General features: G+C 43.1%; 1 protein-coding gene across 1 annotated transcript in view; it reads left to right on the top strand.

Annotated features, from left to right (window-relative positions):
* The window catches only part of pvrl2l (PVR cell adhesion molecule related 2 like), a 309284-nt gene extending 281834 nt beyond the window's left edge, over positions 1 to 27450 (top strand). The window contains exons 7-10 of the mRNA XM_061058984.1: positions 17789 to 17918; positions 20753 to 20810; positions 22173 to 22268; positions 22600 to 27450. Of these exons, the coding sequence (XP_060914967.1) occupies positions 17789 to 17918; positions 20753 to 20810; positions 22173 to 22268; positions 22600 to 22794 (479 nt within the window). The 3' untranslated portion in view covers positions 22795 to 27450. The remainder of the gene's footprint in view (positions 1 to 17788; positions 17919 to 20752; positions 20811 to 22172; positions 22269 to 22599) is intronic.
* Positions 27451 to 27861: the final 411 nt, after the last annotated feature.

Raw genomic sequence — 27861 nt, 5'->3', positions numbered from 1 at the left:
GACGTCCATATTATTATTCTCTCTCCAAGTGATTGGATTGTATCCGTGTGTCAATATGAAGCAGTCGATAAAACCTCTGCAAAGTCTTAATTTGCCTTCATATGTGCCTCAGTATTGTTATAATAACCCTACATACTAGAGACTGCTTTACTCTTATTATGTTTAATGTCACTAGGTTCACAGTAGCTTCTTTAAGATGCTCATTTTTAATATCTAATGAAAACAAAGAAATCTGTTTTTAACACTTTTTTATTAAAGCCTCAAGGTGAAACTCTCACATCTCTGAGAGACTCCACTTAGAGATGTCTGTGCTTCTTTCCTGAGCGAGCAACGGGAGACTCTGAGGACAAAAACGTAATTTGCAAGAACTTAAAATTATATTTTGAATAAAAGTTAATACGCAAACGGAAAAAAAGCGAGTCCTAGTTTATTACGTGCACTGAAATTGGGTGCAACAGTTGCGTGCAATATTTGGTTGTGCACCGACCAAATAGATAAATAACAAATAACACAATATAGATTATTATTCTGTATATAAAATATGAATGTTTTTTAACTTTATGAGCATCTGCAGCAAGGTCTTTCCTGCTCATATCGTGTGTGTGTGAGTGTGTGTGTGTGTGTGTGTGTGTGTGTGTGTGTGTGTGTGTGTGTGTGTGTGTGTGTGTGTGTGTGTGTGTGTGTGTGTGTGTGTGTGTGTGTGTGTGTGTGTGTGTGTGTGTGTGTGTGTGTGTGTTATTGTGTATTATGTCTGCCTCTTAGCTGGTGTGCTTGTTTTTGTATTCTATTGTGGGTCTTTGTGCCTTTGTGCACAGCTCCATTTGAATCCTCAGACCTCCACCTGCCACCTGTCTGCGTGTTGATCTTCAACCCTCTCCTGTGTGTGTGAGAGTGTGTGTGTGTGTGTGTGTGTGTGTGTGTGTGTGTGTGTGTGTGTGTGTGTGTGCACGCCTCTCTTGACCTCTGCTTCTCCCACAATGCCTCTCTGCTCATTGCTTATGCACAGTTACCTGGTAACAGACAGCTGCTGTTGCCATGGCGTTGCCAGGGCACCCAGGTGTCCAAATAGCTGCCTGAATGATGGATGGTTGGGTGTCAATGATTGGCTGCCTTTCTCCCTCTCTCTCACACACACACACACACACACACACACACACACACATGCACACCACACACATACACACAGTCAGAAGTGTGATGATTGGCTGTCAGGAGAACATGACCCCGATTTCGGCCTGCGGGACTTGAAGTTGCAGCGTGAAGTGTGTTTGAAGTAGAGTGAAGTGACACGTGGTGTGTGTGTGTGTGTATGTGCGTGTGTAGGTATGTGTGTGTGTAAGTGCGTGTGTGTGTGTGTGAAAAGTGAGCAGTGAAGTAGGTTGAATATTAAAAGTGCTCCCTTGGCTTTAGTCCGGGGTAAAATAGCACTTGAATACATTCCAAACGCTTGGAATAACCCGGGGAGCGCTTCATAAAACTGATCTCTCCCCCACACTCCAGGCCATTCCTCATTTCTGCCGAGGCTGAAGTTGGACGCACCCCGAGTCTTTTTCAAATATCACAGCCCGCTTTTGCATTCTCATGTTTTCACGCAGGTATTACCCTGGTAGCTTAACCTCTCACAGTGCGTCTCAGCCAGCTGGCATCGAGGGCCAAAATGGAATCTGGAGCTCTTTCTCAGTTGTGTCGGGGTGAAAAGCTAAAGAGGAGACGATGAATTCACAGCTGGCAAACACAGAGTCAGACAGTCGGCGTGATATCTTCATTATCAGCTTGACATGGAGAAGAAATGTCCCTGTGTATCTGCTGTTTAAGAAGCCACAGAGGTTAGTTATGACTCTGGTAGTAGTCCGGATTCTTGTTTGGTTTGCAGCTGCAGGAAGAAGCTTTGCACAACATTTGGTAATTCAACATGGGCCAGTTTGTTAATCAAAAGTATTAAAAACAGGGGCGCGGTGGTTAGAGCGCGTGTCCCATGTATGGAGGCTGTGCTCCAAGCGGGCGGCCCAGGCTCGAGTCCCACCTGTGGCTCCTTTCCTGCATGTCATTCCCCACTCTCTCTCCCTGATTTCCAGCTCTATCCACTGTCATACCTCTCCATTAAAGGCACAAAAAGCCCAAAAATAAATCTTAAAAACACAGTTCTTCTCTCATGACAGAAACATTTACTGAACTCTCCTGATATCTCCCAGTAAACACAGAAAAGCATCCTTGAGACATAAAGCAAACACATATATATTAGAAGAGAAAGCTCAGAGGTCTCCCGCAGACAGCCTGGGGCACAGTCGGTGCTGCAGGTGTGAAAAGTGAGCTTTAAATTGTACACTTATAGGGCTTTCACACTTACAGAAAACTCCTGAAAAACTCCTGATATTTCCAGGAGGAGCTTTATATGTCAACGCTAACAGCCGGATTTTTAACCCGGACTTCATCCGTAGTTTCTCCTGACAGACCCCTAGTATTTTTTCCACATCGAGTCCGAGTGACCTGATGTGAAAACAACAAACATCTGCCTCTTTCAAACCCTCTGTGACAGATTAATCCTTTGATTTCTGGGCGAGCGGCCTCATAAAAACGGACATGCATCTTTTCAGCAGGTGAGATTGATATTCACTGACCTTTAATTCTCATTTCTTTAAACGCACACACAGCTTTCTGCCCTCGCTCTCTCCGCTCGCCCATCAATACTCTCTCACACTCTTTCCTCAAATCTATCCAAACTTAGCCGAAGATATTATTGATAAAAACCACCGCTGCTCTTTCAGTCTTTCACACAGTCAAAGCTTAAAACGTGAAGCGAGGGAAGAATGAACAAACAAATATAACAAAGTGCTTTGTTAAGTCTGCAGTTACTTTTTCATTTGTCCAGTTTATTTGACAGAAATAAGTTCAGACAAACATCAACCAAATTACAGACCTGTTAAGGGTCCATTTTCTCAGCTGAGTCTGAAAGTCGACTGAGCTCAAACAAACAATTTAACAAAGATTTAGAAAAGTTTTCCAACATTTCCATACATAATAATATACACAGTTAAATAAGAATCAATTAGCTTATCATTACATGATATAAAAGCATCTCTCATCCATCGCCATGAAGTTCTTGTTTCTGCTGCCAAACAGAGAAGCTTTGAAGCCGTCTCACCCAGGATCAAAGGCTCTCTGTTTGAAACCGTTTTTGAAAGATATTTGGCTTGCAACTTTCAGTCCGCCCGTTAATTTGATATGTTACATAACAATTATCGACATACAAGTGAAGACAGAAGACATCGCACTGAGGTCAACGTTTGCTTCTGATGGAAACATATGAGAGCTTCTATCTGGCGCAATAAAAACCGTAATCATTGAAACTGAATCAAAACAGTAAAGTGGTTGGCAGCCTGATCTTAATCCCAACCATCAAACCTTACAGCTTGTTCGTGCTAAACTTACCTGCACAGCGACGTAAAGTAACGAGGAAGAAACCTCCACCTTTGAGAAGGTTGAGGTGGTTGGATCATTTATTTAGCAAACTTCATTTACCAACTGCTTTTGAAGCCCGGGCAGTTTGTCAATAAGGGGAGCTGGGACGCTTACCCGCCTCCTAACATTGTGAATGAAAGTTCTCAGGATCAACATCTGACTTAATGGATGAATGGATGGTTGGATAGTTGGTTGGTTGGATGGATGGATGATGGATAGATGGATGGATGAAAGGTGAGATGGATGGATGGATGGATGAAATGTGAGATGGATGGATGGATGGATGAAATGTGAGATGGATGGATGGATGGATGGATGGATGAAAGGTGAGATGGATGGATGGATAGATGAAAGGTGAGATGGATGGATGGATAGATGAAAGGTGAGATGGATGGATGGATAGATGAAAGATGAGATGGATGGATGGATAGATGAAAGGTGAGATGATGGATGGATAGATGGATGGATGAAAGGTGAGATGGATGGATGGATGGATGAAAGGTGAGATGGATAGATGGATGGATGAAAGGTGAGATGGATGGATGGATGGATGAAAGGTGAGATGGATGGATGGATGGATGAAAGGTGAGATGGATAGATGGATGGATGAAAGGTGAGATGGATGGATGGATGGATGAAAGGTGAGATGGATGGATGGATGGATGAAAGGTGAGATGGATGGATGGATGAAAGGTGAGATGATGGATGGATAGATGGATGGATGAAAGGTGAGATGATGGATGGATAGATGAAAGGTGAGATGATGGATGGATAGATGGATGGTTGGTTGTTTGGTTGGACGGATGGATGGGTGGTTGATTGGTTGGTTGGATGGATGAAAAGTGAGATGGAATTGGTGGATGGATGGATGGATGGTTGGATGGATCGCTAATGGTCGCTAACGTCTGGTATTAGCTAACAAACCAAAGGTACACCTGGAGGCGTCCATGTAGCTCGTCCGACTTGTTGCCAACTCGTTATTGGAACGCGGTCAATTGTTCTTCTCCAGGGCTGCACACAAAAAATGATATGATGCACCTTGCTCTGCTCCCCTCCTCCTCCTCCTCCTCCTCCTCCTCCTCCTCCTCCTCTTCCTCATCTAAGTGATTTAATGTAATTTGACTGTCTAGGTGAGAGCTCTTTTAAACGAGGGGACGACTCTAAATGTCAGCTTCACTGTGTTACACAAAGAGAGGAAAAGAGGTAAGGGAGGGCCGGAGAGAGATAAAACATCCAGCCAGGTACCTTTTTTTCCTCTTTCTCTTTATGCTGCCATTCTTCCCCTCCTCATTTTTGTTTCCTCCTTCTTTTCTCCTCCAGTCTCTCTCTCTCTCTCTCTCTCTCTCTCTTTCTGAGTGTGACCTAGTTTGATCCTGAATGGTTTGGGGGCTGTCTGTCTCCGAGATAAACTCATTTTTTCCGGATCATTTAGAGAGCAATGCCATTTCACTCCTCCCACCCCTCCTCTACCCTCTGTGGTATTTGGAGAAGCGGCAGCAGACTGTGTTTGCGTGTGTTTAAGTGTGTGTGCGAGGGAGCGAGAGAGTGAGGTTGTGTGTGTGTTTTTTAATCTGTTAAGTGGATAGATACATGCGGAGAGAGAGGACAGAAAAAGCTGTCAGAAAATGAAAGAGGATCGCAGGCTTCAGATACGGTTGTGAAGTGTTGCATATCCACAGATATGTCGAACAAACACACGCAGCACTGCAAGGAACATTTATCCTGAAAGGTCACAGTGCGCCTGAGCTTATGTGTGTGTCTGCACAAGTGTGTGTATCAGAGCTGCGCTGTCAGCCGGGTCTCTCTCTCCCAAATCGACGAGTACAGCAGTGTGGTCAGCGGATATGATGCTGTGGGCGTGTTTGTCTGGACGCTGTCCTCTAGCCTTTTGTTTGATGCGACGTTGAAGTCAAGTTAGGTGGTGTGAAGAGAGCTATTGTTTGATTCCGTGTCAAAGTAACACGGTACATTCATCCAGAAGATCAGAGTTTGATTCCCAGGTAACAAATAGTGAACATGACTTCTATTAACAAGTTAACCATCCTTAAAAACTACAAGTAAAATCACAAGGGACCGCTGGTATGCTGCTATAGAGCTGGTCTAAGCAATCCTCTGCTTATACAATAACGATGAGAAAATAGTTTGGTATCTCTTTAAATTGAAGTCACAATATTCACCATTAACTAGCTGCTTATTAGCATGCTATTTAGTAGCATACTGGCTGCTTATTGGTCATCATTGAGTGCTTATCAGTTCCTTACTCTACATGACCATTTGGAGGATTTCTGGGCACGCCCAACGGGGAGGAGATCCCGGTGCAGACCCAGAGATCGCTGGAGGGATTATGTATCCTGTCTGGCCTGGGATCGCCTTTGACTCGCCCAGGAGGAGCTGGAAAACGTTGCTGGGGAGAGGGAAGTCTGGGTTGACTTCAGATAAGCGAAAGAAAATAGATGGACGGATGGAAAATAACTTTGATCACTTGTGTTGTGTCCATTATAATTTTTGGCATTTGAGCCAGCCATGACAGCAGTAATTAGGCAGGTAGTGAGGTCAGACTCTTAGCTAATGGTCTATTATAGCTAGACGATGCTCACGTAGAATACGGTACTAATAATCTCCTAATGAGGACTAATAATCAGCCAGTGTGCTTCTAATTAGCATGCTAATTAGCAGCTACTTATTGGTGAATATTGTGACCTTAATTTAAAGTGTTACCAACTAACTTACAACAGATTTTTTTAATCTTTGGTGGAACCTAGAGCAGCAACTGGACCAACTATTACAGAGTGTGATATCAATCAGATAGTGAACTGAAGTTGAACATGTAGCGTCATATTTTGAAGGCAGAACCCAGGCTGCTGAATTTAACTATTGGGAGTCAGAATGTGTTTGGACGATGGGACTTTGCATGCATGTTGAGTTCCTCCGTAGGCTGCTCAAAGCGTCACATAAACTGTCTATAACCGGAAAGTCGTGGGTTGGATGGCGCCTGTCTCCTCTCAGAAAGCTAATTAAACAGAGTGCACTGTGATGGCGCCGCCTGGAAATTATTTATGATTCTTCCTGTGTCCCACTTGTTACCGTCAGCCCAGTCATCAGAAGATGCATCCTCAATGGGAAAGTAACTCCTGCTTCTCATTCTTCCTTCCCCAATTTTTGGCCCGTCAAACACTTAAAAGAAAAATTAAAATTAGAAAATGAAACCCTCTATCACACAAAGCGGAGCACAAAATGAGAACAGATCTTCAATGAGCTCTGAAGACTTTGTCTGTGTCGATCAATACGGCACGAGCTGCTGACTGATACCAAAATGGTGACATTAAAACTGTCTCTGTTATAAAACTCCTTTGTACTGTCGCCGTGCTCGATGCCTCTTCATGTGCAAAAAAAAAGAAAGACTCCAAACAGACCAAAACAGCCGACCTTCAGACACAAGCAGCTTCGTCTGTTGAAGTTTTAAACTTGAGATGAGAAGTAAACATCGCAATTATTTTATTTTCAATTGATGTTAAAAAGAAATCATGAAGGAAGCCACGCACCTAAACTTAAATTGAAAAAGATTTATGATTTCAATAAACCAAAATAAGACTTTAGACCACTTTACACACACAGCAGAAAATAAATGCAAGTATTTTTTTCCTGACTGTTATTTTCAGCTTTCAAATAAATAATATGTAACATTTGGATTTAGATGTCGCCCTTGACTACCAGCATGAAACCAAAACGCAGGAGGAGAAACGCAGGAGGAGAAACGCAGGAGGAGAATCCCAGAAACCCAGAAACCCAGAATCAACCTAAACATGTTAAACATGGAACATAAAGTCCAGTCAGAGGACGGGGTCTCTGCAGACACAGTCACCTCCACACATGCATGGAGGCCCAGAAGTGATGATTGATCAGCTGTACTTCTTTCTAAAGTCTATATATGACTTTTTTTCCCTGTCTGAGTGTTTTCTTTCCTCTATGGCTAAGTCTTCCCTCCGTAACAAACTCTTACCTGCTGGATTTCTCTGTGATGTAGTCGGAGGCATGTGGCAAAATAAATTAGAATTTGCATCGCACATTTTTGCATTTACTACTTTGGGTAATAAATTCACATCCTCCTAAAGGGATCTCATTTTGATTAATGTCATCTTAGGTTGCTCAAAAAATATGTGCAGAATTTAAGTATCCTTGTTTTGTTGACTCACGCTGAAAAATTAGCATGTTTCACCTTCCAAATAGAGATTTTCTCTGCAGGGTACCGGCACAGTGACGAGGTTTAGGAATGTTAAACCGCTGTACTTTTACCTGAAATCTGCTTTAATGTGCAGCACAGAATTCAGGCATGCAGATCGTAATGTTGCAGCCTCTTTCACATGTTTCTCCCCCTCACCTTTCCTTTCTTCTCCCTTCTTTCTGTTTCTCGCCCTCCAGATCTCTGAAGTGCCTCGCTTAAAGGAATACACAAGCTTTTAGCATCAGAGATGATAATCATTCCTTCTTTTATTCATCATAATTGCCCGCTGATTGCAGTAATTTCTGTGCACTCATAATTTTAGTGGTCCTTTAGTGCTCTGCCGCTTATGTATTTGTGTTTTGTTCAGTGTGTGTGTTTGTGTGTTTGTGGAGGGCTGTGAGTCAGTTTGTCTTTTCATCGTCGGTAAATGCGAGAGGGTGCGCTAACGTCGCTGTTTGTGAATTAGAGTTTGAAGGAGAAAAGGGGAGGGGGGGTTGTTGGTGGGAAGTAGGTGTTTTTGAAAGAGAAGGACAAAAGCAACAGGGGCGTTTTTAATGTTGGCACAGCAGCAGGAGTGCAAGTGAGCAGCAGAGAGCGATAGAAAGCGACAGAGCGGCTGTGAAAAGGAAAAAATACACACACACACACAAAGTGATTTAGAGAGTGTGTCTTAACGGGAGGGTAAAAGGACAAAGTGAAGGAGTCTGATGAAGGACGAACATGAGAGGGAAAAAAGCAAAGGAAGATGACAGGAGAGAGGAAAAAATATCAGGAAAAGAGGTGAAGGAGGAGGAAAAGCAAATAGAAATATAGGTGGAAGAGGGATGGTGAGAAACTAAGGGAGAGAAAGAGAGGCAGTTGTTGTTTCAGTGTCACTCATGGTCTCCCTCGGGAGCGTTTAGACCTTTAAAAATCTCCCGTCCTCTCCTCCGCGGGCCACTAACAGTCCTATCAACCCCCCTCCTCTCTTCCTCTCCCTCCTGCTTAACTTTATCCCTCGCTCCCTGCCACCTTCCCTCCCTGCTTTAATTTCACATCTCCTTTTTCCTCCCTCTCTTCTCTTCTTCACCGTTTCACTCGTTCTAGTTCCCTCAAACTTGCCTCCAAATTTCCACTTTTAATCATCTTCTCAGCTGCTGATTCGTCTGAGAGCATTCACCTGGTAATGATAGTTTTTTTTTTTATAACCTCTAACGCCAACTTGGCTTCATTTTCACACTCCTTCATGTTTCCCTTCCTTTTTTCTTTTTCCTCTCCTGTTTCCCTAAAGCCCCCTAAAGATGTGTTTACAGCAGCCACACTGTGCAACACAGCTCGTTAAAATGTAAGGTGTGCATGCATGTACACTGGGACGAGGTAGCGACTCGTTTGTCATCATTTCGATCACAGTCCGTTCATTCAGGCATGTAGCTGCAGCAGTTTGTAGCCAAACCTCTGCCCCAGAGGTCTTAGGGGATTATTTTGTGTGTGAAACATTTGTCTAAGACAACCTTAAAAAGTCGGAGGCAGCCTCTCAGTCTGCCATAGGTCTTAAAATGCTCACTTCTCAGAATGGTATTATATGGATGGGTGAGCAGCAGCAGCAGCAGCAGCAGCGGGCTCAGTCCTCAGTTCTCTGCAGCATCATTTCAGAGCTTATTGCAGTGATTACAGTCCGCTGTGTCCTCAACATTTTCTGAATGACTGCTCGCGTTCTTTATGTTCCTGTGAGGGCCACCAGACCGACAGGAAGTTCAAGAGTTAGAGGAAGAAAAGAAGCAGACTCAACTTTTCTCACACAGCGGCCAATAATGGTGCAAACTAAGTTTTTCCCCCAGTGCTGAGGGGGAGCTTGACTAATATGTTGGGGTGCTATTTTGACAGTTTGACATTGAAAAAGAAAAGAAAACTGAACCGGGGCTAGACAGATTCGTGATGAGGCTTTAGCACCACCTAGCCCAGGTGTAGCTCTGTGCTTGACATTAGATTGGGAATCACACGATTAGGACCTCCACCGACCAAACTTTTTGCACTGGAAGCGTTCCCGACCTCCGCCTCAGAGCACTTCTTACCAGCCCTCATTGTTGCTAGGTTACGACAGTTCACGTCTGCTTCTCTTGGTAATGTCTGTTAGTTATGTTTTAGATAGCTCTCTGTGCTTCAATTCAAGAAAGATTTACCAGGAAAACATGAAAACAATGTAAAGGAGTCATGTCCTGGAATCAGCCGCAGCTCAACATCTTTGTTGTTCCCTCAAAAAGACGAGTCAGACTAGCGTCTCCTCCATTGTTGTTGAGCAAGGATGATGCTTTAAGTCACGCAATGTTTTGATTTGGATTGGTCAGTGAGGGAGAAGTGACATTGAAGAATTCTTCTGAAAGTTGTTTTCAACTGAGAGCGTTAAGAATGCAGTGACAAAAAAAAACAGCTGACGCAGAGAGCGTTGAGCCTTGAGCGCTCAAAACGTTGAACTACATCGGCTTTGTATTGAAAATGAGCGCTGCTGTCTGTGGACACAGACCCTAAATCACGATATGATCTGATGCCATATGATATGAAACAAAACGGGATATGTAGCCCATGTTAATGATGTCATTATGCAGTGATTCTTCAATAACAGATTTAATGGGAGATAATTAAATAATGATACGTCTTGATATCTAAATTATCTGAAGAATAAAAATGCCTCTAAAAGGCTAAAGAGCAGAATTCATGTGGCGTCACTTTCCCGTCTCTTCATGCTTCATCCTTCAACTTGTTTTCCTCTGGCATTATCTCGCTGTCACCGAGAGGAGTCATGTAGTACTGAAGTGGTGAGCTTAAATTTGCAGGGATTTTTATATTTAGTGTGATACAATGCAGGCTAATTGGTTTTAGGGTGGCCAATCAGATGGGGGCCCAGGCCACCCATGCCACACCCTGGATCCGCCCCTGCCGCCCTCCTCACACACACCCCTCCCCATAAGGAGGCGCACATTAGATGAAAAAAAACGGACCTCTACTTTTGCACTTGCACAACTTTTGCAGCCAGATGTTGCCTCACACTCCAACTTAAGCGTCTGTTTAGCCGACCGTTAGAATAAAGTCACTGAACAGATTACCCCATGCAACAGAAGGAGCCTCTTTTTGTTTCTGCCTCACATTGATGTTCACTGTTATCTCAAGTGTCAGTTGTCAGGTTTAAACTACGTCTCCACATGCTGTGAATGACTCGATCTGGAAAATGTGACTCCCTAAGTTATGATAGGAAACGGATGTTTCTTAACTTTCAGTCCGTAATGACTCACTAGGTCGATGTCTGCTGCTTGGTTATATGTCTGCATGCTGTAAGTTTGTTGTCATCATTTGATATTTTTATAAGATATTTGAGGAGATGAAGCTCCATGAAAACTTGAATATGAAGCATGGAAGTCTAATGATGAATTTTAAAATCAAAGATAATTAACGCGTCTCGATTAATCAGATGTCGACGTTTATGTCGACCCCTATTTTTCTCTCGGCCATACTTCGGATAGTTTTGTCCTCCCCTCCCCCAGCTACAAATCTTGAATTTTGCAACAAATCTGCAGATTTATCTCTTCAAGTAGATAACGTATCCAAAGACTGACCCATAAATCTGTAACGTGGCATAAAACAGGAAAATACAGGAAGTGACTATTTCACAACTTGCAGACTCTTTGGGGTCAAACTAGTCTCATGAATAACATTTTTCATGTTAGTAATCTGCTCTGCTGTTGCTCCAAAGTTTCATTTCCCTTCCTATTACATGTGAAACAGTAATGGCTGCCATGAGAGAAAACAAGACTAAGCTTAGATCTCTGGACCTTACAAGTAACCTCTTAGTCGAGTTTGTGTGTTTCTGTGATGTGTGTATCTGTGTGTGGGAAACAGCATCTGTGAGTGGGCTCCTTTTCTTTTTTTTCGTATGAATGTGTGTTGTGTTTTTTTTCTCCATGTTGCGCATCAGGCTGAGATAGTTAAGTGCAGGCCTTGGGCACAGAATGTGTTTTTCTGACGGCTAATACAGCCCACACACTGTTTGATAAGAGAGAGCAATGGAGCGCTTTACACAGGGATTGTTGTTTCAATTTCATCTAAATTGCATGTGTTTCTGCTGCAATTTCTCACCAGTTGAGTGTCACTTAGATAATAACATTATGTCTGTGCAGATTTGGGCTGTTTTCACTGCCTGCTGACGGAGAGGGAACAGATCTAGCAGGAGCAGGAGTGGAGGTCTGAGTGTGTGTGTGCACAAGAAAACTCCCTCCCACACATCTTTTATTCAATCTAAAAAAAAAAGCTAAAGCTACAGTGTGCAGCTCAGGGTATTGATTTAACTGTATAAATGTTTGATAATTCATAAATATTGTACAGCTGCAGCAGGAGCCTGCATAGACTCACCCACGAGGAAGTGGAGCTGCATGCTGCATGAAGATGAGAGCTAATGGGTGGAGGTGATCGGAGAGACGAGATCTCCGAGGTTTGTGAAGATGAAGACGAGGACGAGTGGCAGGCAGGCAGGCAGAACGTGTTAGTGGTTGTGTTGACTCGAAGCAAATACGACCTGCACTCTGGACACTTTAAATGTTGTTGCATCAACAAACATGTGATGTGAACAACTTTTGGACATTTGTTTTTTTGGCTTCCTGTTTTTATTTAACTGCAGCTCAAGTCGAAAACGTCGGTCAGATTTTGCTTCCATCTGGATGTGGAACAAACTTCAGGCTAGTTTTTAAAAGGCTGGCAACAGTTAGGAAAAGTGTTTTTTTTTTTTTAAATTAACTGCTGGCGTGAAAATAATCACAAGGGAACCTAACTGAGACATCACTCCTCTGAGCGACCATATGACCACGGTGACAATTTTCTAGCATTTATTTTAACATTTTTCTCACCCACCCAGGCTTCTCTGACAACAACGCAGCAGCCAGTATGTCCTCCTTCTAAGTTTATATTCTGGTTCTGAATGCTCTGGATTTGTTTGTTCTGTAAGTAGGCGGGTTTGGACGCCCCACGGTTTGCCAGGCTAACGACAATAAACAACAAAGCGATGGAAGCGTGCAAGAGAAGTGGTTCAGATGGAAGTGATTGTACCCGACCTAAAAAGCCTCTGCATGTTTCTAATAAGCTCCACGAGCAGAAACGTGCTCAAACTAGGATCAATATTGGAGATGTTTTTTGAAAAATGGAGAGAGGTTAGAACGCAGAAAGGTTTACAGACCCATGCAGAGCTGGATAAACACTGAAGCTTCAGAGTCCACCACATGGTGACCTGGGTGAGCATTGACTCTAAGGAGGAGGGGGCGGGGGGAGACAGCTCTCTACAATGTTTTGAATTTAGACTGCAGTACCCATTTTAAACACTAGGGGTCAGAGTTACATATTGCTCCTTTAAGGGCTTCCTGGTTGTGAGAAAAATGACAAAAGTAGCAAACCAGCTTTGTTCTGACACTAAAAACATGCGTCCCTTCTCATTTACTAACATGTCTTTTCCAGCAGATACAGTTAGCCAGTTATTCAGATTGCTTGAGTCTCCTCTCGGGGTGTTAATCTGCTTTAATTCAACCTGACACACAAACACAGGTGTTGGAAAAAGCACATATTGTTGTGATGTGCAGTTTAACACCTCTGGTTAGCCCGCAGTGATAAGAACAGATGTGTTAGTGGAGGATTGTTGCTGATGCTCTCTGCCTGCTCATGGATGTAATGAGTGAGAGAGGTGTGAGTGTATTCTCAGAGAGAGCGAGGGCAAGAGAGAGAGAGATAGAGAGAGAGTATAATTCAGACCTGTTTTGCATCTACCTGTGCATGATCTCACTCCTTTTTCTGCTCTTCTCTTCTGGGGTGCATCCTACTTTTCATGCCAGTTTTCTGGCCAATCAGGTTCTCGTTTCCTGCAGCAGACCCCGCCCTCCTCGTCCTCGTCCTCCTCCCTCGTGTGTGATATTTCTGCATGCAGCACGAGCACTCATTGTTTATAGAAAAGGCAGTTTGTTATCGACTCCGAACATCAATGGCAAACATCAGCGGTGTAAACTTTGATAACACCCCGGAACACATCAAATAAGCTTTGGACACACACCCAAGGAGGGAGGAAAGGGCTGCTTCATGCACATGCTGCTCTGTGTGTGCATATGTGTGCATGTGTGTGTGTGTGTGTGTGTGTGTGTGCATTTCCAGCTGCGAGGAAAGGCAGACATTATTCTCTTTCCCTCTCCCTCTTCCCTCCATCTGTCTGTTCATGCTGTCATTGTGCATTCCTGCTGTTTCCTCTCCCCAACTTTGCAGCATCATCCCTATTTTCCTTAAACCCCTCCCTCCTTCCTTCCTTCCTTCTTTCCTCGCCTCCTTTTCTCTCCTACCTTCTCTCTCCTTTCATCCCGCCTCCTCATCTCTTCCCCATCCGACCTCTCCTTTTCTTCATTCCCCCTGCCTCTGTCCTTCCTCGCTGTGTGTTTGTGATCATACATAATCAAGACCTGTTCCCTCTCCTGTTGGTGACTACTGTGGCAGACTCCATAACTAAACTCACACACACACACACACACACACACACACTTGCACAAACTTACCGGTCCTATCCGGGTGGATTTGAACAGGCATGAATATGCAAAGCCGACCTTACTGAGCCTCCCTGAGCAAATCTGCATGTTCACCTCACCCGTCCATCCATCCATCCATCTCTCTATCTGTCCGTCTATCTGGACCTATCTATCACCATCGACTCATTCCTTGAAAGCTGTGTATGGTGGAGCTGAATGCCACCTGCTGGTGAGGAGGGAGAATTGCATGCAGTTTGAACGTGACCTGAGACCCAATCTGACACACTCAGTCATGACATTGCTTATTTCCTCTCATCCCGTGTAGTATCTGCCTTTTAAAGGCTGGATGCCGTTCCACAGTACAGTACTTAATTTGACATATTTTTTCCTGCTTTGTTCAACATACTCATGTGTTGAAAGGAGGTATTCAGTCTCATTAAATACAAAGTTTTCTCCTCATCTTACAAATAGTTTTTACAGGAAGGCATTTTAAATCGGCCATCTCTGCCAAAATACACGGAGCTGGACTTCCTGACATGACAGTACAGAATTTGTTGGTTGCAGCTGCAGGGGTCGTGGGTCAATCACATCAAACTTAATCACATACGACTTGTGTTGACGGACGCCCTTTAGCAGACATGCATCCATACATTTTATTTGACTTTAGTAAATTTGGGTTGTTTTCTTGAGATCTCGACTTTTCTTGTGATCACAGGAAAACCAGCGTTACAGAGTCAAAGAAGTCCCAAGAAAACGACTGAAATTCACTCTTTATCGCTTGGAAAACAGAGTCAAATGTATGCATGCACGACCTCTCACGTGTAGTCTGTCCGCACCGCCTTTTTTCTCCGTCCTACGTCGCGCCCTGCTCCACCGGGTTTGTTCCTGGAGCGTGAGTGCAGCGGAGCTCAGCAATGAGCAGCTGTACTTTAGACACAGTGTTGAGAAAGTGTCACAATATATATACGATCGGTCGTCTGGATATTGTGTTTGTTTTTAAACTGCCCGGATGCTCTGTGCTTTATCTTGTCTCACTTCCTGTCGGGGTCGATCTATTCTGTTCAGCTTGACGAGTTGTTGCAGCGGGCTTGAAAATAGACGGATTGCGGTGCATGCTGTGGAAAAGGTGCATTGACTAGAGTGGCCTTGATTGTCATTCACTGAGAAACACGTGGGGTTAAAACGATCCATTGTGGAGTCTGACCTCGGCATCTGTGGAGTCTGACCTATGGGGATGTGTTCTGATGGGAAAGTGACGTCAGCAGAAAACTTCTTAAGTAGTTTTTTTGGCAAAGGGTTCAAATGTTTCTGGCTTTTGCTTCTTTCATTTACAGATTTTCTGCTTGTTGTTCTCATATGATGAAGCAACAAATCAGTAAAATAATCTTTAGTTTCACTTGAACCTGACAACACACACACCTCGCTGTTACACGTTTGTGTCTGTGACGTTTCCTTTGTTGAGACGATCTTATTGCGCAGTTGGGACCTTGTAATTGTTTTGTTTTTGCATCATTTTTCTGCATCCAGATGTTTCATCTTCCGTTCCCTCCAGGCGAAACGGTTCTCTGGCTTGAGAACTGGCAGTAAAGTATGAGGATGGTATTGCTTTGCGGCAGATGGGAAGAACATTCTTTGTAACGGAGAGAGAGAGAAAAAAAAACGTGTTCCCAGTTGATGGGAACGTGTTTTTAAACATATGGAATTGTATTTTAATGCGTTTCAAGAGCTCCATTTCAAGTACAGCGCATTTTTACCAGCACAAATCGTCTCCTCTTCGGCGAGTGCGCACACAAACATCAGCTGTATGTATGCAGTGAAGCTAAATGAGAGGAAATCATAGGTGTAATTATCCTTTTATCATCTCTGTATCACATCCATTGAGTGCTTTTACCTCAGTGGTGGCAATGAAATACAATTATATGATAAAAAAGGAGCAAAGACGGTGTGAAAATTACACAACCCTCCCTTTGTTGTTGGCACCGAGATCCCTGTTAAAGGCAGGAAGCATCCGCGGTGAGCAGCCTCTATCAGCCTGCTGTTTGGTTTTTATCTGATACAGTCGTAAGGGGCTTTTACAGTCAATTAAGATGCCTCACCGTCCTCTGGAAGAAATAACCAGGCTCTTAATTGAGAGGAGACGTCGACGTCGGAGTGAGAAAGAAGATTGATGGTGTTCATGAGCGTTGGTGTACAGCAGAGAGCTTAGAGCTGCTCTCATTCTCCGACCTCAGATTGAATTCTTCACGCCCATGTGCTTTAATGCTGCGCTATAAAATCAGATTCAGAGCTGATATTGAAAAGGAACTTGACTTTTGATTGCTTGCTTTCCACACTAACATTCCTCTGGAGGGTTTTTAAAGACCGTGTATATTACTCATGTTCCATTCAAGGACCGGCTCAGAGGTGAATGAGGGGGCCGCTGCTCTTGTGGCGACCCGGCAGCAGAAGTTGTGTGTTTGGCGTCTGAACTGTTCGAGTTGTTTTTCACTGGAGCTGTGGATTCTCAGTGCGTTTGCATTTTCTGATGGTGTCTTCTGTTTTCAACCTGTTGTGTCTCGATGCTGCTGCAGACTTCATTTCCTCCGGGATGATAATAGAGTCGAAGTCGAAACCTTCAATTATGGCCGCTTAAGCAGTGACCTTGTGTTTCTAAGTACAATGGCGTAGATAATCCGATAGCTGCAGGATGCTGCAGGATGCTGCAGTAATTGTAGGGCGCTGTAGTCATGAAAGCAACATTATAAATAAAGTTGCCAAAGCAATACCAGATAGGTAATGTGAATCCTGAACGATAAAAACACATTTTGGACACTACTCGCCGACCACAGACAGTGATGTCGTCGCTGTCGCACAACCACAGCGTACAGCTTAACTCTGTCTGAGGCTCAACAATGACAGTAAATAACAGCATGAATTTCATTTTAACAAAACAAAACAAAACAAAATATTAAATCATTTATAAATGATTCAACATATTTTTGCAACAAAACTCTGGTCTCTTGTCTGTCATCGTCATCAGGACAAACTAACATTACTTTGAGGTGCTGGTGGCCTAGTGGTTAGTGCACACGCCCAAAGTACTCCAAGTAGGCGGCCCGGGTTCAAATCCGACCTGTGGCTCCATTCCCTGCTCTCTCTCCCTGATATCTGACTCTATCCTGTCCTGTCTGTACAATAAAGGTAAATTTAAAAAAAGGCCACAAATATGAACGTCCTTGTGTTTCTGTGTTCATCCCGGTCGTGCTTCTCTGATAGCAGTCGAGTCAAACGCCGCTCTTCACTCGTTAAAAAGGTTTGAAACCTCAATGCATGATAGTTTATTCGGCTTGGATGGACAGGTGGAAAGGTGCTTTTGGTGTTTTTTCTTCCTGCTTTGCGGCCATCTTTGTTTCTCATGATTTCTCCTTTGATGGACCAGTAAGTGATGGATCAGCTTTCCTGTTTGTCTGATGTTTGTTTCACATATTTCTGTTTAATACCAGTGAAACATGAAACAGAGTGAAACAAGTGCTCGAAAATTAAAGGGTTTGGCTATAATATTCTCTTCTTCTCTCTGTTTTTTTTTCGATGTGTCTTTCTCCCATTAAAGAAAAGGAGAGGATAATCACTCCCGGCCCGTCGACAGGCGCAGTTATCGGCGGTATCCTCGGCGCCCTCGCCTTCATCTGCATCATCGGCGGAATCATCTTCTTCATCCGCAAGCGCCAGGAGGACGGAGAGTAAGTCTTTATTAACAATCCTGCATGTAATACATCGTTTTATTTAACCTCCTGAGAGGAATTAATCTCCCCCAGCGGATCTGAGGCTCGTTAAACCTTATTACATGTCACAAAGGGGGGAACCAGCAGAGTTAGCTCGGCAACAAATCTCCACCTGAAGTTTATAGCTCGGAGCCGCCGGAGATTTTACTCCCAAAATACTTGTTCCTCTGGCCTCCCATTCACCCCGTACACCTTTCCCCCTGTAGCTGTAAAAAATAACGTATAAATCCTTTCTTTCTTATCAAGCCGTGGCGTCCACTAAAAACAGCAGGGAGCACGATCAATTCACAAAAATACATTCACTGTTTCTCGTGTCGCACTGTGAGTCAAATAGGTCAATTAGACTCCACTTTCTCAGAAGAGCAGCCACTTTGCAGGTATGCTTTATGAAGTACAATAAACCCAAGATGGTAATTGGTTCAGGGTCAAAGCATGAATATATTCAACACAAGGCAGTAGGATGATTCAGAAGCCATTTCACATTATGACAATTACACAGAAATAACAAAGATAACTCTAAAGCCTCAGACATGAGATTCATTCTCAGCACTAGTCTCTGTGTTTGCGCTCTCAGCTAACGTCGTAGCGCTCTCATGCAGGTGCAGCGAGCTGCAGGAAGTACAGTCGGAGGTTTCAAAAGTTATATCACGAGCGTCGAGGCAAAACTCTGAGGCTGCCATTAGCTCTTCAGATTTTTATTACAACCCTGTCATTCGTCCCACAGACACTAAAATGTTAGCTTAATGTCCTCCTATGAATGACAGATGTAGCAATTATCCACATTAGCTAGCCCTATAATAAAAGCATTAAATTCCAATCTTGAAATGCGATCTACCATTAGTGTGAAATACCTACTTATTAGAATATATATTTTTTTATATCCAGACATGCTCCCAAACTTCAAAAGTGCCAAAGTCATTTTCTAAGAACTCAGCAGTTTAAATCTCAAAAGTTTGCTCCTGTTGGTAAGGCAGCTAAAGAGCAACAGTCGTGTTGGGGTACTCCAGATCGGTGTTGGTCTCAAGACCACTTTTTGAAGGTCTTGTCTCGGTCTCAGACTGGGCAGACTCCAGATTTTAAAGACCGGTCAAGACCACCACTGAAAGACTATTTTTCCACGTCATTACTGTGATTAGAAGGAAGATGTCCCTTTCTAAAGAACAATAACTTCAATTCATTTAACCGCAACCTCCCCGGTGTTACAGTCTAAAGAAGTGACGCACGCCCTGTTTAAACAAGACTCAAGTCTGCTGTGCAGTTTTTTTTATAATTAGCTGATAATCCACAAAACACCAGAGGAACATCAGGCTTCATTTTAGCTTCGCTGTAGCATGAGCCCAGGTGTCCGTTTCTCTACTGAGTCCGAATCATAGCATAAATATACATGATAAAATATTCAACGTGTTAATGTCGCTATATTAATCACATCAGTAACATGTTATTTATTGATGTAGCAACAAGCAGCTAAAGGATCAATAAAGCTTATCGTATTGTATCATAGCGTAGCATGTGGTATCGTATTGTATCAAAGTATAGCGTAGCATATCGTATCCGATCATGTCGTATAGTATTGTATCATAGCATAGCGTATTGTAGCGTAGTCAATCATCGCATAGCGTGGCATACTGTAGGGTATTGTATCAAACTGTAGCTTAGCTAAGCGTATCGTAGTGTAGCGCAGCTAATGTACCGTAGCATATTGTGTCGTATTGTAGCATAGCATAGCCTATCGTAGCATAGCATAGCATATCATAGCATATCGTATCGTATGGTAGCATATCTTACTGTTGCAGTTGACAGGCCTGATGATAATATAAATCAGTCGTGTATTTCTCAGTTTCTTATGATGCAACGATAATGAGGCTTTAATGAATCTCAGAGCTGCCATGAAGTTAAATATTTAACGTGTTGTAAATACAAGATCTTCAGTTCAACTGGTGGCTTTTCAGTGATTGTATTCGAGGGCAGTTTAAAGTGTTTCACTTCTGGATTCTTAATACAGACTCTCAGCCAGAATAAATACAAATCAGTAGAACGAGTACTGCGTCTGACTCTGAGGGCAAAAACCTTCAATTAGAATCAGACTCAGAGACAAGTTTGATGTCAAGTACGTCTTCAAACACAAGGAGATGTCTTTTTATTGTAGCGGTTAAGTAGCTGGGGAAAAAGCCACATTCCTCTGAAGGACGCGTCTGCTCTTCAGGCAGGTTTCCAGCCGACCTGAAGTCAGGTCCGGCCAATCACAGCTGGTTATTTGATATGAGGAGTTTAAGCACACTTGAGGCTTTTTCATAAACAACCACAACGGCTGCCGCTGATGAGGACGGTTTTAATCCACTGTCGCATCAGAATTAAACAAACTGGACATTAGGTAAGAGTGTTTTATCAACATCGGGAGTCGGCATGCCAAACATCCCAAATGTGTTGATGCTTATAAAGTTTGTGGGAGTCTTTGTGTGCACCAGATGATAATACAGCTAGCTAAAACGAGCTTAAAGGCGACAGGCTCATTTGGATTTACATAACCAGAGGGTCGGGTGTTTGATCCGCAGCCCGTGCAGCCACATGTTCGATGTGTCCTTGGGCAAGACACTTAACCCCCCAAGTTGATTAAGAAACATTTTAACAGAATCTGAACCCAATTAAGACTCAGTGGGTTGTCTTCACAGCATATTATTTTGAGCCTTTCAATCGTGGCTACCAAACTGTGTCCTTTATTTAACACAAAGAAATCTGAAGTCTTAATCAACGACGATCAATTCTGCATTGTTTCTGTCCTCTTGTCCAATCAGGGGCCCTCCCAAGCACAAGCCCCCTCCCCCTGTGAAGGCCGGCAGCTCAACAGAGATGGTGAGTGGTCCACATGGCTTAGAATCAATCTTTATTGTCACAGCGTTTACATTCTGCACACACACACACACACACACACACACACACACACACGCACACAGTCCATTTGGGCAGTCATAATGGGGCTAATGGCTATTGATTGGAGATCTGAGTTGGCTTATGTGTGGAAATAATTAGCTGGGTTTGTAAAGAGCTCCATTAGAGTACTGCTCCCTCCCTCCTCCTGCTCCCTCCCTCCTCCTGCTCCCCCCCCTCCTCCTCCTCCTCCTCCTCCTCCTCCTCCTCCTCCCCTCTCAGCTCATTTTTACTCCATCATTCTGTTGCATTTTGTTGGGCTTGAACAACATTATGTGACTAAAAGCGGGTAATTATGTTGATTCGATGTTTTAAGCATGTCTTAGTGCTCGTTATAAAACGGGGGGCGGTTCACAGAGTTTAACAGTGAGAGTTCATCACATCTCTTAATGTCATCTGCACAACATGACTTATAAAAGGCAAATTCCTCATAGAGCCTTTTTTTACCGTCTTTTACTTACATGTCTGAGGGCAAGTTTAAGTCAAGTCCCGAGTCCTAATAAGCAACCTGCAGGTCGACAGCAAGTCCTTCAGTCGAGTCAAGTCGACTTTATTCATACCTTGAGCGTCGACTCAATGTGCTTCAAGCTGAAAAATAACAAACGGCTCCGCTGCTTCAGGCGAGGGGTCGCGCTGGAGCACTCAACTCGCCGCTTGATGGGCGTATAACCACTGAAAAGTGGGCTTGTTCTGATTTTCTCCTGGACCTCTCCACCCGCTCTTGATAGCCAAGTTTCTCGCTGTACATTACTCAATTGGCGACGTAGCCTCAATGAATGAATGAATGATTGTATAAACGCACAAGTGGTCCGCGCGGTCCCTGGACTCATTTGCATAGAATAGAGTTCTGGTCTATTCTTGTCTGGTGAGCGCGTCGTAGCCCCTCTCGAAATTTCGCCACAACGATCCCAAAATGCACTGCCTCTCCAGCTCTCCATAGGAAATGAATAAAAAACGTTGAGACGCTACCGGTAGAGCTGTTGGGTAATACTTTCAGCTCAACTGGGATGTGAGTGAAAGGTTTGCTATGTCGGAAATTAAGGACATTTTTGGGATAAAGGAAAAAAAGCCTTCACTGAATTTCCATGCAGGTCTAAAGAGATGTAAAAGGACCCATTATGTCTCTATCCGGGTTAGACTGGACTCTACAGCTCAGTTATCTCATTAGCAAACATGTTTGTATTTGTGCTGTGAAGCTCTCCTCTTCCCGCCTGTATTCATGTTGTATTGTCTCCGTGCTCTCCTCTCTCTCTCTTCCCTGTGTTGGTGCGGTTTGTGCGTGTGAAGCTGAACAAGCCATCAGAGCCTCCCACAGCCACAGAGACGGCCCCGCTCAGCCCAGGAGAGGTTTACTACGAGCCCACAGGGGGCGAGCCTGTCACGGTAACTAACACACACACTTTTTCTATTCCATCCTCACAGACACATGAGCTGCATTCAGGCACAGCGGGGACGTATATCTGTTTGGACAGGTTCACTGTGGGTTGTAGGGACTCCATGGTGTGTATGCTTTGTACCAATCGATCAAATAATATAATAATAAGATGTACATGCACTAAAACTGCCACAAAATGTATTTATGTGTCAAGTCTTTGCTTCTCGTCTTGATCTATATCAAATAATCCCGCCCCGTACGGTGAGTCTGACGGTTTATAGGATATATAATTTAAGAAATGGGATTTATCTTCTCTATAAATCTGTGTGAAATCTGCAGAACCTGGATGACGAGTCCACCGGCGCCCTGAACGGCGGAGCTCCCCCGGTCCTGGACGACTCAGCCAAATACGACAACGTCAACGAACTCAAAGACCGCGCCGACGACGGTCACCACGACTCGTCCAATCACGACACACCGGCTGCCAGCATCGCTCGCGGCGAGAGTTTTGTATCTTCCGCCATGTATGTGTAGCTGTGCAATGACGGCGCATCACCAAGGTGTTATCAGCACGCCCCAGGTCACCTAAGTTTGCATGGAAAAGCTACGGCGAGCACACGTGTTCCCACATTAAAGACCTTTTGTTTTTTACTTTATATTTTTTTTATTTTAATCCACGTATCATAGGGTTCTGCTTCTGGGTTTATTTTTATTTTAAAAGCACATTTAATGGGTGTTATGGGTTAAATTGGTTTTAAATTGTCATGTTTTTTTATTTCTGATGAATTGTTGCTTCTGAGGAATAAGAACTCTTGCAAGTGACATGCAGAGTTTAAATCATCGTTTTATTGCAAATATCTGGAAAATAAGCAAAGACGATGCTAAATGAAATTCACAAAAATCAATGTTTTAAAGCAGTTTAAGATGCAAAAAAAAAACAGGAGTTCATGACATCTGATGAGCCAAATGAGATCATATACTGGTGCATATGATGAGGCGGGCTTTTACAGTATGTTCATTACATGGTTGAGAGGAGTCACAATAGGCTGGAACACAACCTGAAGCTAATTAACACAACACTCGGCCTGTGTGGCGCTCGCAAATCCAAACCTCAGTGTGAAGCTGCCAGTCCTGGGATCGTCTGTTCACAGCCGTGGAACATGATTTGAACTTTTTTTTTTTTTTTAGCTCCTCTCCAAGTTAAGGATAAAACATCAGCCTCCTTTTTGCAGCATTTTACTACAGTGAAGTTGTAAAAAAATGTTTTAAAAAATACCATCTTTCAAAGTTCCTCCACAGTTGGTTGGATTTTTTAATTTCATACCGCTGAATTCAGTCCCAGGAAGTCCAAAGCTCGGTCATCTGGCTCTCCTGGCAGCTTCGCTTAATCACTGGAGATGTTTGAAAGTATTTCAGTTATTTATCAACTCCAGCCTTTCCCACTCTCGCCCAGGCGACAGTCCAAAACGGAAACATTCCACTTTATTATGTTGTCAAAGGGGGCTCATCTGTCCCTGGACCACAGCTTCTGTCGGAGCGCCGGGCTGCTCATTAGCGCTAACGAAGGGGGGAAGTGACATCGCTTTTGAAGCTCCGTAACCTGGCAACGTTATAGAATTTACTGTCCGTGATTCATATTTGCTGTTGATAATTGCACGAGGTGGTGAGGCTATAAAAACGGGGGAGATGAAAGTGGGTTTACAGCACAGACAACACACACACAGACAACACACACACACACACACACACACACCACAGGTTGCTCACACAAGAACAAAAACAGCGATGTTTGTATTCAGTCGTCTGAAATATCACACTAATAACGTCTTAAAAAAGCACGGAGAGGAATGTGTACAAATGTTCAGCATGTATTAGAAGATACTGCCATTACACACTCTGATATATGCAGAACATGGGAAATTATCCGGGGAAAAACATTTAGCATTTTAGCCGATTTGAAAGCATTAAAAAAAAAAAAGTTTGGCTGAATCAGAAGTTGGTCTTCACAGATGTCAGATGGTACCAAATGATGAACAAACACATGTAAATAGTATTGATAATATTGATGAATAATATATTGTTGGTGCAACGTGTACACATAAAAAAAACAGTGTAGGTGTTATCAGTGCCTCTGTACAGGGGATGGAAGTTTGTTAAGTGTCAAACTGAGCGATTTAAAAAAACAACATGTATATGACTATTTTACTTTTCACGGGTACTTGAGGTCGTCACTTGATACTGAAGTGTTTTATTTGAATATATATGACAAACATGAAATGGTGTGGATTTTACTCCTTGTTCATATTACTCTGCATGGCATGATCGGTGGCTTGTTGAAACACTTTCCCAAGGCTGTTTGCGGAATAATCTCTTTCATTTACGAAACAAAAAAAAAAACATTTTTGAATGTCAAAAAGAGAAATGTTTTCTATCTCCGTCTCGATGCATCTGTCACCATCACGCACACCACGGGCACAAGTCCAATTTAAGTTGAGAGAGTGTTTTCTGTTTTCATGTAACGGCACGGAGGGCGGCCTGTTTTTTTTGTGTGTCTTTAGTCTGCATGGAGATGTCTTCTCTCTCTCTCTCTCTCTCTCTCTCTGTCATAAGCAAACACACACAGCGATGCAATCTTTCCTCCCGTCTAATCCTGAGCTGTAGTTTCAGACCTCTGGGAACACAAAGTCTCCCAAACCGCCCGATTCTCCGAGCGTGCCAGATAAAATAACACAAAATCACATATAGTCAGGTGGTGTAAAAACATGTTTTCAAATTTGTAAAGCTGCCATAAAGAGACATAGAGAGACAAAAATATAGAGAGATAAACCACCTTGATGCAGAGATGAAATCATTTTGTAGGATTTGCTAAATTAGGACAAAAATTATTTGCATCACAGCTTCCAAATTCTGCGAGGTCGGCACCAAATGCAATATTTTGACAATCATCTGTTCTTATTTAACCATCATGAGCTTTGGTGGAGAGGGTTTCTTTGTAATGTTGCGTTTATATATTTATCGTTTTAGTGTAGAATTTCTTCTTTTTCTGATTGACAGCAGGAAGATATCCAGACATTTGACCACATTTAAAAACAAAGACTTACTGACATGCAATATCAAGTAGTTTGTTTATTTGCAATCTAAAGCTGCATTTCCACCAAAAGTACCAGGAAGTAGCATCTTTTCAAGAAAGTTCCCATTGCTGTCTGTGTTTAAACCAACATCTTAAGACGCGTGAAAACAAGGCAAAAAAGTTTACTGAATGCTGCGAGAACTCAACCAGTTATAAACATTGAGAGCTGTAAGTCCTGTCCCACAGGCCCTGGACTAAAAGAGAGTACTATCCGCAAGCAGGAACTTTTGGGGGGCATAAGAAAGGCTCAGGGTAAATAATTCCCCCTGAAAAAACACACTACGTTTTTAAAACATACCTTGTTCTGAGGGAAAGTTCCTGCTATGGAAAGTTGCAATCTGAAGCAGCATTGCCATCAAAGTTACCCCAAAACTTTAAGTACCAGAATGAAAAGGTTCTTCTGTTCTCAATCCGCTGACTTGTTAAATTTGTCTTAATGCGGTGAGTGTTTTACCAATCAGAAAAGCTTTAAGTACCACCCCAAAAGTCCCTGTACTTTCAGACAGTACTGGGACCTTCCCAGGGTAGAATAAAGACCCGGGGACTTAAGTTCCTCAGGGAGCTTCTGGTACTTCAGGAAGTCCCGAGCAGTTAGTGAAGTTCTTGTCCTGGAAACGTTGCTTATGTCGTCCACCTAAAAATTCATCTACAGGTTGTATTTAGGAGAAATGCAGGACACCTGACAGGAGGAGATTTGAGGATAAAAAATAATGTTCACTGGACTTAAGTTCCCTCACTCCAAGTTGAACCTAAAGTTCCTGGTCCCTGAGGAAAGTTTCTGTGGTAGAAATGCAGTTTATAAAGTCAAACTAAGATTTAACCTTAAGATGAGATGCAGTTTATGACGCTAATGCTAACGCTAATGATGCAAACGTTTATTTTCTGTTTCTACTTCAATGTCTAGAATGTTTTATTTTGATTAAAGGGAATGTCGGCATGCTGCATGGACTAAAGAGATAAAAGCTGATCCCTTTAGACTGACTGCCACGACAGGAGTTCGGCTTTTAGCTCGCTTATGAGGTGCAGTGTCAGATGATCACGTAGGATGTATTTAATGGCCCTGCCACAGAACAAAAAGGGGAATTAAAAGTGATGGTTTTGCTCTTTTGTCTGTAAATTAATTTCTCAAAATGAATGAATATTTAGTTTTGTAAGGATAAATGTGTTTTAATGTGTTTGCCAGTGGGCCTGCTGTTGATAAATGGAGCAAAAGGGAAAAAGACAATCATTGGGAGCCATTATATTCCAGACTAATGACTCAGCAAGCCTTCACTATTGAGTTACCGCTCCGCCGTCTCATTTTGGGGGATCGCTCCGTTTTACCCAGGGCCTTACGTTTAATAGAGTTGCTTCATTCTTAGGTATCTAGAATTAAAATCTTAACACCTCCGGGAGAATACAGTCGTGAAGCCGCCTCCCAAAGCGGAAATTGCAAAGAAATATTTACCCGGATGAGTTTACAGGCTTTATTTGAGTGCAAGCATGAGTCAGCAGTTCTAAAGGAGGAGGATGAACGGAGAATTACGGTGATTGCAGACGGATTGGCCGTTAGATCTCGACTCTGACTTTGTCCCTTTTGCGTTCTCGCTCGTGAATTTGACGCCAGAAACGCAAGCTGTGAATGTCGGCGATGGCGGTCTTTGGGTCTGAATCCTCTCTTCTCCCTCGTTGGCCCTCACTTGTCCCGCCCCCCTCCCTCTCTCTCTCTCTCTCTACTCTCTCTCTCTCTCGTTCATCCATTGTCATCACAGCTTTTCATCACGGAGCCAGACGTGCCTTCTTTATGTTATTTTTAGCTTTTCAATTCTAGCACTTCTCGTCTGACAGCAGGACGGATGATAAAAGGGGGGAAACACACACAAACACACACGATGAGATGAGTCTGACATTGACGACGGCAAACCCACACTGGAGATGTGATCATACTTTTTTGAGTGCTTATTGATTTTCTTTCATTTATCTTCTGTATCACGGGTCGGTTATGATTTTGTATGCTTTTTGGGAAACCTGTTGTACATGTTTTACAGATCATTGTCTTGTCAAATAAATTGTAAACCAAACGGAGACAAGGTCTTGGTGGTTTTTACTCTCTGACAGCTTCTCAGGAAGAAGAGGGGAAACTAAAGAGACAGCAGAGCGCCGCGATCCAGACCAGGTAAGTCTTTAACATTTCATCAGTTATTAAAGGATTCGCTCCAGAGGGGAGATCTATTTCTCGTTTTTATTAAGTCTAAACAGCACTGAGTCCACAAGTTAATTATCCCAGTATCATTGGATGACGGGATAATCAAACAAGTATGAAGCAAAAGCAAAAGGCTTTTTATTTTTTATTGCATTTGGCATCCTTCAGAGATCGGGAGTGCTATTCCAGCATGAATAGATGGATTCTTGACAACTCTATCGACTCGTTGTAGCTCAAAGTGTCAGATCTGGGAGCAGCTTTATTGATCAGCTCATCACTCCATACTTCA

The sequence above is a fragment of the Labrus mixtus genome, chromosome 16 (genome assembly GCF_963584025.1).
Source record: "Labrus mixtus chromosome 16, fLabMix1.1, whole genome shotgun sequence".
In the NCBI taxonomy this organism is placed as follows: domain Eukaryota; kingdom Metazoa; phylum Chordata; class Actinopteri; order Labriformes; family Labridae; genus Labrus; species Labrus mixtus.
This window is presented reverse-complemented; position numbering and strand designations above follow the sequence as displayed.